General features: G+C 34.8%; 1 protein-coding gene across 4 annotated transcripts in view; it reads right to left on the minus strand.

Annotated features, from left to right (window-relative positions):
* Nucleotides 1-15,260, minus strand: part of LOC122525434 (RNA pseudouridylate synthase domain-containing protein 2-like) — an 82,671-nt gene that overhangs the window by 58,957 nt on the left and 8,454 nt on the right. Inside the window, exons 1-2 of one of the 4 annotated variants that reach the window (XM_043648240.1) lie at nt 6,662-7,066; nt 5,992-6,252 (exon numbers count right to left, since the gene is read on the minus strand). The exons of 1 other annotated variant lie outside the window; for it this stretch is intronic. In XM_043648240.1, the coding sequence (XP_043504175.1) occupies nt 5,992-6,141 (150 nt within the window). In that variant the 5' untranslated portion in view covers nt 6,142-6,252; nt 6,662-7,066. Of the gene's footprint in view, nt 1-5,991; nt 6,253-6,568; nt 7,067-15,260 lie in introns of those variants that run through there. 2 more of the 4 variants (XM_043648239.1, XM_043648241.1) reach the window with 2 other exon arrangements.

A 15,260-nucleotide genomic window follows, 5' to 3' on the forward strand; every position in this document is an offset into this window, starting at 1 on the left:
TGATCTCGAACATATAGGAATATCATTTGAATGTATTATGAAATTGTGTCTACAAATTGCATAAGATATTAAAATTAAAATGTCTTCGATTAATACACGTACAGAAATTACATATATATATATATTATTATTATTCTTACAATGATATTTAAGAGAGAGAGAGAAAAAAAAGTAAAAAATCTAAACGTATGAGAATGTCGTTTGATTTCATCAGCTAGATGCACATGCCTAGAAGGAAGAACAACACGAGCCGCAAAAGAACGTATAATGCGACGTAACGAAAAGGTCAAGCCGTTGTGAGTCACGAGACGAGACTTCTGAATTCTCTGTTAGATGCACATACACTGCTGGGGGAAGAAAGAGAAAGAAAAAGAGAAGATGAAGAAGAAGAAGAAGAAGAAAAGAGAAACTCTGTAGCGACTAGACGAAGAAACTAAGTTTGTGCTCTCCCACCAAAGTAGGCAAGGCAATGTAATGCAAGGGAAGGGAAGGGGAAAGCAAGGCAAGCTACACAAGAGAGCAAATGTAGAGGAGAGACCCAAGTGTACGAGTTTCTCTTCTCTTTCTGGACCCTTTGCGAAATGGCAAAAGCCAACCAGTAGAGTTCGTGGCAGAGGAAGCACGGAATCGAACTTATCCTGAAACCCTTCACCGAAGGGCCAAGAAATGAGTAGCAGGAGTGTAGAAGCTGTTGCTGAAGTACATCCCATGTACTTCTATCTGTTCGTCTTTTAACGGGAAAATTCCGTTGACCATAACGGATCCCACTCCTAAGACCCAAGAGAGATTTCCTTCCACTCGGTGATCCGAACGGAGTAGAACTTTGATCATCTTCGATGATGACTTCTATCCGATTGAAAGTATCTTTCGATATATATATATACATATCTATCTAACGTATATACGTGTATACATACGTACATATACATAGACTTAATTCGATTGTAACTTAGTTTCATGATTCTTACTCGCGTCACACGTAGAGAACCAGTTACCACGATTAAATTCAATTTATCCAACGCCGCCGACATTTCGTCGTCTAAATAAAATTTACAATCGGAGAATAAAAAGAAAGAAGAGAGAGAAAAGAAACAAGAAAAATATACTTTTATGTACTACATCGCGTTATAGTATATACGATATATATATATTTTGACCTACTCTCATCGACAAGTTCACGTTTTTCTTACTACTCCTTGATCTCCCAAGGTAAAAGACTCGTGTGTGCGACACTCTTCTTTGTATGTCAGCGATGATACCCTTTCCTGGGTATGAAACTTTCCAACGAATTGCTTTAACTGATTTTCATTAAATACCTTACTTTCCAGCTAATAACATCCTAGTTGGCTAATTAACGTCCCGAAAACTACAATAGAGTCTCCCAATTATACGGTCTCTTCATTATACCTGATATGTTATTAGACATTTTTCCTCCTACCAATGAGATTGAAGTAAGATAATTATGTGGAACGTCAAATTTACGTAACTCTATTCTATTTTTCTTTTTTTTTTTTTTTTCTAAAATCCCGGTGTTAATCAATGAACATTTTCGTTACTAACGATATACATATATGGGGTCCTTCCATGGCAAAGAATCCGTATGAAAAAGTTACCGTCCCATATTGGGGTCGTGGTATACGATGATACGTACATACCAGAGTCAATTTATATGGAATGATATTCGTACCATACCATGTGCCCTAACGAAAGGATTAATCAGATACCGAATGACGTAATATTCATTTATTTGATTTCTCTTAATGAAACATTTCTTATTGTCCGATACGTTCGAAATTAAAATATAAACGTATATGCGAGTGTGTATATATATAACCATGTATATATATATATATATATATGATCGTAACCTCGACTGTATTCTGGCAGAGAAGAAGATACCACTGTCATCTGTCAACGACGTGGCACGTCTACGGATTACGTAAAATTCGTGTCGCATGAGCTCGCTCGAGCACACCTTTTTGAAGGATGGCGTTTTAGAAAACAACCCACACTAAGATCATGTCATTGTGTGGGAATAATTGAGCGCTCGGAATAACCGTAATAAAACCCTGTCCCGCATAAAATAGGGATGTAAATTCATCGGAGTATTGTCAAACGTACATGATCGAGATCATCGACTATTGTAGAACACAATTAAACAGGTGCATATAATATAGTGTGTTTGCTAACACCAATGTTTTACTACACGGCTGCCAAATAATACAAATAAATAATAGTTGCTATAATTTTTTTTCTTAATAGATCGTAAAAGAGAAAATAAAGTATTACATTTTTTACTGCATATAATATCACGACCATTACGGAAAGCTTATATGTCTTTCAAATTTATTATAGTTTCACACTTATATGTAATATCGTCGTACAATACGACAGGTGTACGGAAAAGATGATGATGATGATAATCGAAGATAAATTTGAGTTTAGATAGGGCTTATAATATCGTCAAGTAATATTTATATGAATCAGATCAATTTTTAATTTCTCCAAATTGGAAAAAAAAAGGACCAAAGTATTTAAAAATAAAAATACGTCAGTGGATCGAAAGCTTTGTGAACTTAATATAGAAATCATTTCATTCGATCACGCAAACCCACCTTTGATTTTCAAGATAAAAATACTAATTATTCTTTTTTTTTAATCGAGACTCAAAACTTTTTAATCCACCCTTTTTTCGTATGAGTTAAAATACGACTTGGGACATTATCGGAAAATATTTATGAATAATATCAATTTCTACGAAACGAAATAGAGTAAAAATAATGTTTTATCCTTGGGAAATGGGTGTCGAGGGTGCAAATGAGAAATAAGGATATAAGGATATAAAAAGAAAAGGAAAAAGTGGAATAAGACGAAGTTACTACTACGAGGTAAAATTTTCCTTCCTTGAGGAAATGTTACTTGCACCATGCTGCTGCTGCTGCTGCAACCAACTTGGTTGCGCACCTGTTAGCTCGTAATACTTCTCTCTCTCTCTCTCTCTCTTTCTCTCTTTTTTCTATCTCTTTCTATCTTTCTATATATTTGACTTCGCATTTGTAAGCATTAGCAATGAAAACTACTAATATATATATAAAATATTTCTTATAGAACGATACGTTTTTTTCTTCTATGTTTCGATAACTCAAACTTTATGCTAGACTTTCATTTTGGAAAAAAAGCAAACTACGCTAAGATTTATGGAAGAAACCGAACTGGAGAATTATCAAATCAGCTCTTCGATCCATTGTCTTTTTCTATTTCTATTTTTATTTTTCTAATTTTAACTGAAAGAAATCTTTTCAATACGATCCTTTTTAGAACTTTAATTCTCGACGTTTTCAATTAATTCATTTACCTGACACATAATATCGTAGATATATTTCTTTTCTACTTTATTAATAATAATAAAGTATTAATAATAATTAGTCAATATTTTAAATAGACGATCCATATAATACACACTATACTGATATTTTATTATAAATTATATATTGCGACCAATAATATATTTAAAAATAACGAGTCAATAAATACTAATAATTTATTCTTTTAAAACTTTCTTCTAAAAGTGTTCCTCCTCCTCCTCCTCCTCGGTTGAGTAATTGAAATTTTTAATTCCTTCCTACTCCGATGTTATGAATTTACATAAAACGAATATTTTCTCTTTTATTTTGTTATTTTTTCTTTTTTCTTTTTTTTTATTCTCGTCGAGAGAAAAATATTTCTACGAAATTTTTATTTTACCAATCTACCCGAGCTAACGAATTTACATTTAACATTCAGGGATAAATTTTTTTCTTTTTGTGCTTTTCCCTTTTTTTTGGAGGAAAGAAAAGGAGAGAGAGAGAGAGAGAGAGAGAGGGAGAAAGAGAAAGAGAGAATTCAGTTCTTTTCTTTTCCGTTTTTCTTTAGCTACAACCAGAAGCGACACACACGTTCGGTCGAGAAATTTTCTATCCTTAACACGGCAACGGAGGAATTACGGTAATGCGAGAGAAGACTGAAAGAGAGGAGAGGAAGGTGTGCTACTCGCAACTGGAGGTTTCCTCCTCTCTCTTTTTAGCGATAGGAAAAGCTACTGGAGAAAAAAAGAAAAAAGAAAACAGCTAACGCTCGCGAACGTGGTTGGTTGGGCCAGCACTCGAATATGGTAGCGGTACGGCAAAGTGGTCGTCAAATTATAGCCATGCACTCTGGGAACGTTTACGATGTCGTTGGAAGTATATCCTCCTTTAGTATATACTATACACACACACACACACATATATATATTTATATATAAATTTATAGAAAACGATGGACTCCACAGCACCCTATCGATATATATATGTATGTATGTATCAATTTATTATACCCTAGCCCCAAAACCACATTTCATTTCTAATCTCTACGATAAATTTTTGTTTAACTTCAAATATATTCCTAATTTTGTACATTTAATTTTTAATCAACGTTCATCGTTTTATCGGATCAGGATATCATCAAATATATTTTTCCACCTACCTAATCTGTAAATTATACATTTTTAATTCGACCCCGACGTTATTTTATACTTTATGCTTTTAACTTTAAATTTATATAAATTTATTTCTTCGTTTTTTTTTTTTTTTTTTTTTTAAAAATGATTTCTAATCGAAACTCATTACAAGTATATAATAATAATAATACTTAACGCACAAAATAAGTACGATAAATTATTATAAAAATGAATTCTCAATTTAAATTGTCAATTTCTAACAAGATATTTAATAGTTCCATTAAGAGACAGTCGTACCACTCGGCTAATATATTTCAAAGCTTGGCCAGTATCCTAATTTCACGTCTTGGCAAAATTTATAAGTAAGGAAACATTGATCGCGTGGCAATGCATTTGATACATCGAACTGTGCAAACAATGAGACTTCGATATACTTCGATACCTTCTGATAATGCATTGAAAATAGATAAGATGGAATTGGAGGACAAGAGTGTATCATAGTTTCTAAAGATACTTTTAAGTATGTACTACCATGATAAGTTTCATAGTCAACTTCCTAGTTCATATCTTTCTTTACATCCTATTAACCAACTAAAGTACCAGCTCGTAAAAAACATTCTTATGGGTTCAACTTTTCCTCAAATTTAACGAGTAATCTCACGAATTATTTCGAATAAATTAATTTTCTTATATCTCGCGTGTACTTTATTATTGTTTTAACTGTTTTACGAGCCACTTATACTAAATAACAATTTATCCGTAGTTATTTATGTATATTTCGAAACTGATTATTTCTCTGTATAATTCAAAAAAGTCATAAACTTAACTGGAAATCGTAAGATGAAGCAGATAAAGCCTTTCTCGAAAGGCCATGTGGAACGAGAGAACAGACAAACAGACAGACAGACAGACGTTTCAATGGAAAACTTATCGTTCTAATCAAACGTAAGAGTATCGATCGATTCGTTTGATCCAATTACCGTTCTCTCGTTACATATGTTTATAGGTTTCTAATATATTGCATCGACACATCTATTTATCCAATGTGTATTGATACACATACACATATAAATAAATATATAAAACACGTGACACGTAGATCAAATGCATCGGAGGATCTATTTCTAACGAAACAAATAGTCTTTCGAGAAGATGCAACCAAAGACGCTTCTGGCAAGTGAACGCGACGCTGCAGGGATCATAAAACAGTTAAAACATAAATAAACAAAATGGCCTACTAGTAGGTTAACTTTACTGTCCAATAGCACGTAAGTTCGTCGTATAATATTTTAAGAAGTAAAAAAGAAAGAAAGAAAGAAAGAGAAAACACGCACAAAGGGTAGCAAATTCGTGGAACATTAATCGTATTATTGGATTGACCAAGTAGAAGAAAAAAAAGAATGGTAGGGATAAGTAGAACGAAATGGGTGGAATGTTTGATAGGAAAGAAAAAAAGGTTGGAACGGAAGGGGGAGGAAAGAGCAAGGGGGGAAAGAGATAGAGAGAAGCCGTACCTTTCGTGGTTCCGGAGCATAAATTCCGGGTAAGGGTGCCAATAGATGCAATCCGGGATTGGGTAGACCGGATGCCGGATGTCCTGGTGGTATTGGTAGAGGTACCAGCTTCAGGCCCCAAGGTAAATACCACGGCGCCGTATGGTGCATTCTGCTTCTTCAGAAGACTTTCGAGGGTCGTGTCAGATTGTGTTGACGTTATTTGCCAGGATGGATCTCCGGATCCAGCAAACGTGGACGACTATCGTATCCCGTGCGATCCTTAAATCGCGAGAAAGAGTTCTCGACAGGTCGCAGAGAATGACGACGATGATAAAGATGATGATGATGATGATTATTATTATTATGATGATGATAAGATAACGATGTCGATGACAATAACGATGAAGAAAAAGAAGAAGAAAAAACACTAGGATAATCTAGTTTTTTATAAATATATATATATGTAAGTAGTTATATGTATGTATGTATGCACGGACTATGTGTTTATGTATGTTAATAAAAGAAGAAAAAAAAAAGAATGAAGTAGTAGTTGGATGAACAGAGGAGAAGGATAAAGAAGGAGAAGGATGATCACCTTGGCATTTTCCGTCGACGATATAGAAATGTAGCTTTATATATATTTGTATGTGTGTGTCTGTGTGTGTTTGATGATCTCTTATCTTATTACTTTGATCTCCTTGATCATAACTTTGAACTGGGACATGGGAAGAACGTCACAGAACGCGTAACACGATAATATTCGAAAGATCGTACTTGATCCTCCTCCTCATCCTGCGAGTTAGCAAGGCTAACACAAGATGTAACTTTTTATTACTTCTTTGTTGTTTATGTAAATTTGTTCTTACGTGTGTTATTAATATAATCGTAACTCGTTAATAATTAATGTCTCTCTTTAAAAAGAGATGCGGGGACTGAGGGGGTTGGGGGGTAGGGGGCAAAGAAAAAGGAACTCGTCCGAAAAAACCCCCGAAAAAAAAAACACAACGGTGACGGTTACGGACTGGCACGACGGACTCCCCGCGAAAGCGCGGCGACGACTGATCGACGATCGAGCGTCTACGCTCGAGCACATGGCCGCGCGCGCGAGCGCGAACTCCAAACCACCCCCACTCCCACCGCCGCAACCCCCCTTCATCATCCTACACCACTGAGATTCTCTATCTGTCTCTTTCTATATCATTACGAACACGCTAGACACGATGTCCCACATCCTCGTCCCCGTAATAGTAAATGCATTTTCATCCTTTACGTTCAATATTTACTTAATTTCAACAGATGATACTAAACCCCCCCCGCCCCACAACCGCCTCCACCACTTTTTAATTTTTTTATTTTTTTTACTTCTAATTCATTCTCACAATAATTAGATATTTGTAATTATTTATAATAGATCCGGTGAATGTTCATTCCATTTAATTTATCTTTCGGAATTTATATTGCAGATAATAATATTGTTTGTTAACGTTTTCTTCCTTTTTCTTTTTCTTTTTTTTATTTTAAATGCGATAAATGCTCGTTATCGATGAAGATTGATATAACATCAAACTATTTATGTGGAAGTATTTCTTAGTAATAAATAATATACTAGTAACTATTGTAGTTTAATGATTAAGCTAGATCGTATGACATCATGAATATTGCGATTGACAAATGAGGTAACGTATTGAAATATTCCTACCAAACTGAAACGTCTCAACTGTTATAGATAATTCAGACGGTTGAATGTTTAAGTACGATTGGAGAATGTTCAAGATTTAATCGAGGAAGATTTGCCAAAGTCTGAGAGTTCGGATCGACAGAGAAAGAGAGAAAGAGAGAGAGAGAGAGGAAAAAATCATTTGAGATATTTTATAAAAATATTATTGGTTTGATGGTATTGTCTTTAAGGATAACTATTGTGACCCAGTTTAAAAGAAAAAAATCAGCAAATCCAATTCCACTTCATTTTCCAAAGTGAAGAGCTTTTGTGTTTTAATGGAGAAGATTCTACTCTCTTTCTCTCTCTCCCTCTCTCTTTGGAGCTATTTGCCCTATGTCATATTTCTATGCCGTTAGGTGAAAGAGGATTTGTGCTTTCATAGACACGATCCATCTACCATCTTGACAGTTTAAGAGAGAAAGAGACAAAAAGTTACGCGCACCAGTTGTATCTTAATGAGCTATAATAATTGAGAGAGGAAGTTAGATTTGTCTTATCCAACTTACTCCTTTGCCAAAGTTCTAACAATAAATTGAAATAAATCTTTTGAATTCTCTTCTAATGATAGTCTTAAATTAAATAAATAAATATATATATATATATTTATATAGAAACGTTTTTTAATAAGAAACGATAGAGCATTAAGGAAAAAAGAAAAAAAAAGGAAAACCCCGTGCCAAACTTTGAAAAAGATTGTTTTTCGGTGTAAATAATTTATAGTCGAAAAAGTAAATTAAGAAAACATATCTTTGAAACCCTTTTCTAGTAAAAATCCTTTCATTTAAAACGCAACTCTTAAAAGCAAAAATAAATAAATAAGAAACCTAAGGAAAGGAAGAAACTACATTTTTTGTGGTAGGTGCTTAACTCGACAACGTCAAAGAAGATCGACATCAAAACAATGTACATACGTGTTTAGTATTGTAAAGGAACAAAATTATGTTCAAGATCAGACAGAAAGAGAGAGAATGAGAAAAAGAAACTCCAAGTGTTCACCTATAAATCCGTAAAATGCCGTCATGCGAAGATCGTTAAGAAAAATATTTCCACGCGCGACTGTGTCTATGTGTGTATTATATATAATAAATGTATACATATATATATACGTGTGTTGTATGCGTGTGATTCGATGCAATGAGGTAAGGCCACGATGAAAGAAACGGCAAAGGTACTCGTAAGTGCAGCTGCGAGTTGTGGATGACGTTGGTCATCCCCGACGTCATTACCCGGACTTAAATTCTAACATAAGTCAACCAAACCAACGTGTGTTTGTTCCTCTTTCTCTCTCTCTCCCCCTCCTAATGATATTTTCCTTTCTCTCTCATTCCTCGAGACCGAACTACACACCTGAATCGAAACCAAGATTCTCACGAGACTCGAGGCGCTTCGAAGCTCGTGCGAAAAGTTCTCATGTAAAAATAACATTCTGTCAGCTTCCCCCTTTACCCTGTTTTGACAGCATATATCATCAACCACATGTTAAACTGCATCGTCTTGGCAAAAGATTGTGACAAAATTTGACGCAAATTTAGTCTGCTTTAACCTGGGTCAACGTATGAACTTTGCTTTTACTTTGACACGACTCTCTCTCTCTCTTGTGTACTCTCTTGTGTTTTATTTCTTTTTCTTTTTTTTCTTTCTTTTCTTTTTTTGTTTTTTTTTTATTATTATTATTGAAAAGTAAACTAATTAATTTATTGTCAAGGAGATAAATTCTTTTGAAGATAATTCATCAAATATTAGTGTGAGAGAGTAATCAAAGTATTGGTATAAGTATAGTAACGAATCATCAAACATTTACATATATATATGTATATATGTCTTCTTTATGTACTTTATATTTACATTTACCTATCCGCGAACTAAAACTGGATCACTGGATCACTGAACATTCGAAATAAAGCGAGTAAGAATTCTTTTATTAAAATGGATCTCTCAATAGAAGAATTTCTTTGAACGTAAATGGAAACTATTTTTGGCTATGTATTATTCAAGTATCATAAAGTACCGTTATTCTATTAACAATAATAAATGTTTAAAAGTGAATACCCGTTAATAGAAATTATTATTGAAAATTTCAATTTCTATTAGATTTGATAAATAAATGTACAATATAATAACATTTATACCAGTCGCGATTATCATAACGCAATAACATTAACGCATCATCCAAAGTTAGATTCTAAGAAAAATCATTAATAAGTGTGAAACTAACTATGAGAATATTCATAAGATTGATCATTTAAAAATCTAGCAAGCATAACCTGACGTCATATTCGACATCTGCCACAATACTGAGAATCCCATCGCCATCATCGTCGTCATAGTCATCGGTAGTGGTGGTAATAGGAACACTGAGTGAGGAGGGATTGATGAAAATAGGAAATTCTAACCAGCTCGGCGATAAATCGTCCTCGTGGTTTGAGTTATAAGAAGGATTAAAAATTGCGCCGCAGGGAAGGTGGCTTAGCGGAAATGCAACGTTGAGAAGTAAAGGGGCTCAGCTTAAACGCGATTCAGATTTTGGATCCTTTTACCATCAAGAGAGAAAGAAAAAGAAATAAAAAGAGAAAGATAGATAACGAACATTGAATATCCCAGAGTTTCCCAGATGATTCGGCATTTTCAGCTTCACCGTTACTACGAGCCGCTCTCATTCATTTATTATATTGTTTGTTTTTTCCCCCCAGCCTTCCCCATCGTATTCCTTACGACAAGAATAAATCCCATAATTGCTCGTGAAAAAGTCAAAGTCATAAAGAAAAGAAAAATAAAGATAAGAGAAAATAAATAAATAAAAAAAAATCTTCTTAGGGGATTGGGTGAATGGGGGTGGAGATGGGGGTGGTGGTGGGGAGAAAAGGAAGGAAGAGGAGGAAGCTTTATACGTGTTTTATTCAACGAAGCGAGGCAATAATTGAACGAGGTGTCAGTGAAGCGTATCCAGGAACATTGGAGCAAAGAGAAAGACGACAAAGCCCTTCAATAAATAGGACAACATATAAAGCAGCATCAGGAGTATGCAGTTACATCGGCTTACCGTAAATCTACACTACCATACCAAGTCTCGATGAATCCCGCGATAGATTTTAATTAAATTTCCGCGGGACTCTCCTCTCGTTGTAACCGTTGGCTCTTCTCTCACGATCGAACTTTTCGCGAGATTCTAACGTAAAACTGGATATTACATGCATATCTATAAACAGTTATATTTATATATACATATATATATATATATATACACCTGTATATGTAGTTATAGTTATACAATATACATTAAAGATAGATATATACGTAGAAACACGTAACACGGTATATCGCGTACCCTTGACACGATCAGTTGGATCGTTGCCTTGTACAATTAAAGAGTCCATAACTGAAGACATTTGTTATTAACTCTAAAGCAAGTAAGCAAACCCAAGAAGAAAATAAACGAGTAAAAAGTTATAATAATATACGTCGATAAATAAACGATAATTGTATGTATAAAACGTCAGGTAAGGAATACAAAAGTAGATTTTTTTTGTCTTCTTCAGAAACCTGTTTTATTTTCTTGAATAATATCTCTCTTCCCAAGTTAATCCGATATATTTCGTTAGTCGAATAGGAGAAACTAGGGGGAAGGGGAGAGGGAGGGGCTAGGGGGAGGGAAAAAGGGAACGATTGGCGATCGTTGACCGTGCCGAGAAGAAGGAAGAAGAAGAGGAGAGCAATTCGCCTCCTCATCGGAATGTCGGTTAGTCCGAATTTTCTGCCGGCTTTCAAAATCTCTCTGTTCTTGTTCCTCCAATGACACGTGGCCTGTCTCTCTCCATATGTCTCTAAGCTACTTCTACCTTCTTCCGTCGGTTCCTTTACGAACTCCTATATATGATCTGTATATATATGTGTGTCTGCATTTATGTATGTGTGTCTATGTATGCGCGAGTAACACTCTTTGCAATTGGCAAGAGAGACAAATGCGGTGGGACAGAAATTGGCTGTGGCAATTTGAAGAGAGAAGAGGGACTGAGAAAAGGAAAAGAAGCAGAAGAAGAAGAAGAAGAAGAAAGAGAGAGAAAGAAAAGGTTTGGACGGAGCTGAGATAGTCGGTGCCAACCTCAAGTTATTCGCATAACTATCCTGTCGTCCACTTCCTCCTCCTCCTCCTCCTCCTCCTACTTCTCCACCTCCTCTTTCTTCTTCCTCTTCTTCTTCTTCTGCTTCTTCTTCTTCTTCTACTACTACTTGTTCCTAACACTCTCACTCTATTCGCTTTTTTCTTCTTCTTCAGCAACCACAAGACCTAGTCCCGGCCCCCTTTTATTCATAGAATAAACAGGCAGAGCAAAGCAACGCGTTCGGAAAAGCCAGGACGACGTCGACGGAGATGCCTGCAGCTGGGCACATTGCTTTGCTATGTGTCTGTCTATCTTCTTCTTCTTATTATTATTATTATTATTTATTTCTTTTATTACTTTATACCATTTGATCGAACGAGTTGGAAAGTTTTCGTAGTAATTCGAACGAGTTATATACCTCCAGTCACTTTCTATCTCACGAATCTTGACGGTATCATTTATATTCCAACTTCTTCAAATATCCAACAAACACCCAGAGAGGAGACGTGCATGCATGTATACATGCATCGCGCACGACGAGAGTATATATATGCATTTATATATCTGTATCTGCATATATTAGATTATTCTCATTAATTTTACCGTTAGTAGCAGTATCAGGTCAAAAAGTAACTTCGTTTTATAAGTCGAAGACTTTGAAGTCATATCCGCAGTCCAGTTCATACAATACATGCATATTTGCATATACATATACATATATAAAGTTACAACGCAATGCAGTAGTGTATATGAGAAATGATGATAATGCATTATGCAAAAAGGCATGACAGAAAGGGAAAATGGGAAAAAGAAACGTGTGGATCTTATCGAATGAAAAATGCACGTTTCAAAGGATGAATCATACCTGGGGACATACTACATTCAACAACTATAGTCTACTGAAAAAGACATCGAAACTTCTTCAGACTTTTGTCCATCCGGTTTTGGTAGGAAATGGGGAATAGGAATGATAAAAAATGGTATAGGGAAAAACTAAAACTAAAGATAAGAAGAAAGAAGCAAATAAAGAAGGAAAGAAAGAAAGAAAGAAAGAAAGATAGATAATAAGATAAAAAAAAAATAAAGAAGAGAACACAAGATGAAGTAGGAAAACGGAAAGACGAGGACACTTGCCGTAGGAAAGTATATTTAGAGCGAGCACGTGGTGGCCGGGTTGTTAGATATCTTTCGACTCCGAAGAAAAGCTTATGGCAATGTGTGGGTACCTGTTGCCACTAACTCTTTCTCTCCCCTAGCTTTATCCCAGAACCCGAAAAGCTCACCTTTCTTTCTTTACTTCAAACCCTATTCTTTTACCTTCTCTCTCTCTCTCTCGATCACTTGAAAAGTATCCTTAAAATATCCTTATTGTCATTAAATAATCTCATTTTTTGTCTTATCGTTCACACGTACCGTGCTAAAAAAAATTAATTACGATGATCAGTGAAAAACAATGAACGTTTATTACTCGCTAGATATTCTATTATTAAATCCTATTACCTCTAAACCTTAAATGAGAATTCTATTTAAAAAAAAAAAGAAATAGAAAAAGTTAAGAGAGAGAGAGAGAGAAAGAAATTCCAATAGACAGGTCCGAAAACAGCGAACGTTTATTATTCGCTGGATATTCCAGTATTACTTGGAATCGAGCCAACGCGTGTTAAACGATCGATATTTATCGAATAAACTTGGATGGAATGAATATTGTCTGTTATAAACTGAAATCATTTTGTAGTTTATCTATGATACACTACTCTATATATGCGCGTGTAACGTAGAAAGTATTCATGAGAAATCGTCGTTAACGTGACAGGTGTAGCTGCTGTCATTTGTCGTAAAATAAGATAGAGATATATAGAGTTTGTGAGTTAACCGCGTGTAGGTGGTAAAGATTGTGGTTAAGAGAGCAAAAGCAAGTTGATTAAGAAAAGCAAAAGTGCAATGAACTTGAAAGAGACGGACGTATGCGTGCGTGAGTGCGTGCGTGCGTGTCGGTGGTGATCAAAAGATGAAAATATGATTTACGAACGTACTCTAACGTTCTAACCAATTACCATCCTTTCATTCGAAAACTAAACTAAACTTAAACTTAAACTAAACTAAACTAAACTAAACTGAACTATCCAAAGAGAAATATGCCTCGTTAAAACTAACACCTTTATATACGAAATACCATTTGTGTAAGAGAAGTGCATTGAAGAAACGAACAATAAAGAAAATCAATTTTTATATATATATATATATATCTGTGTGGGATTAAAATCGAGAAAAACAAAGATGATTAAAAAAAATAATGCAAACGTTGCACGGTCGAGAGGGAAAATGCACTCGCAAGAGATGCGAGTTTCTGGTTCAAGGTTAACTTCTCTCCCATAGAGACTGAGAAAAAGAGAAAGAGAAAGCGATTGAATGAGTGTGTGTGTGTGTGTGCATCTATGTGTTGGATGTTTGTCCGTGTATGTGAAAAAGAGAAGGAGAGAGAGAGAGATAGAAACATCGTGCAATGGTTCGGATGAAAGTCTTACGTAAACGATGATGTAAGAGCCGTTACATCGTTGTGTAGATGATGTTACGTGATGCAACACCATAAGAGTACCGTAATTTAAAGGAAAAATGACCATTACAAGCAAAGATAAGAACAGAAGCTTTCATAAGAGTAGCAAAGCAAATCGTACACAACAGAATAATGCCCGACACTCCTGTTGACGGATTTTTCTTCATCTCTTTAATCTTCATCTTCCACATCTCACTCTCTCTCTCTCTCTCTCTTTATCTTTTTTTTATTCTCAACACTTTTTCTCCATTCTCTCAACTCGAAGAAGAACAAAGAAACGTTTACACGTACACACAAATAAATATACACAGAAAAAATGAAATACTTTATATGTGGGTGTGTGCATTGAGTGGGTATGTGAATATGCATTGAAAATATATAAATAATTAGTATGATATATAATATATAATTTTACATTAGGAAACAAAATTGCTCTTGAAATAATTTTCTATAAAATATTTAATATGTTTCCACATAAAGTTTCTATGAATTTATACATTTAGTGTGTTCTGTCGCTAAAATAATTGTAAAAATTATTTAGATGCCCGGTCTGCTCCACACACACACACAGACTCATACCCTGAATATTTATTTATATATATTGCATATAGTACGATTGTTACAATCACATATCAACAGGATATCGTCGTGAAACGATATAAGAGCTTTGAAGAGTAGTTTCGCTCGAGAGTACAATAAATTCGTGTGCTGTTGATCCCAATGGAGCCAAAAAATAAAAAGCAAAAAAAATAAAAAAAGAGTAAGAGAGAGAGAGAGAGAGAGAGAGAGAAGAAAAATCGGAGCATCGTCCCGATTTTGTATTTTTTCTTCTTCTTTTTCTTTTTCCTCGAGAATTTCAATTCCAAATTACGTAAAACTCTCTGGTTGGTTTACACGCAACTACAACATTCAG

This window comes from Polistes fuscatus, unplaced genomic scaffold (assembly GCF_010416935.1).
Source record: "Polistes fuscatus isolate 324 unplaced genomic scaffold, CU_Pfus_HIC Scaffold9, whole genome shotgun sequence".
Classification (NCBI taxonomy): domain Eukaryota; kingdom Metazoa; phylum Arthropoda; class Insecta; order Hymenoptera; family Vespidae; genus Polistes; species Polistes fuscatus.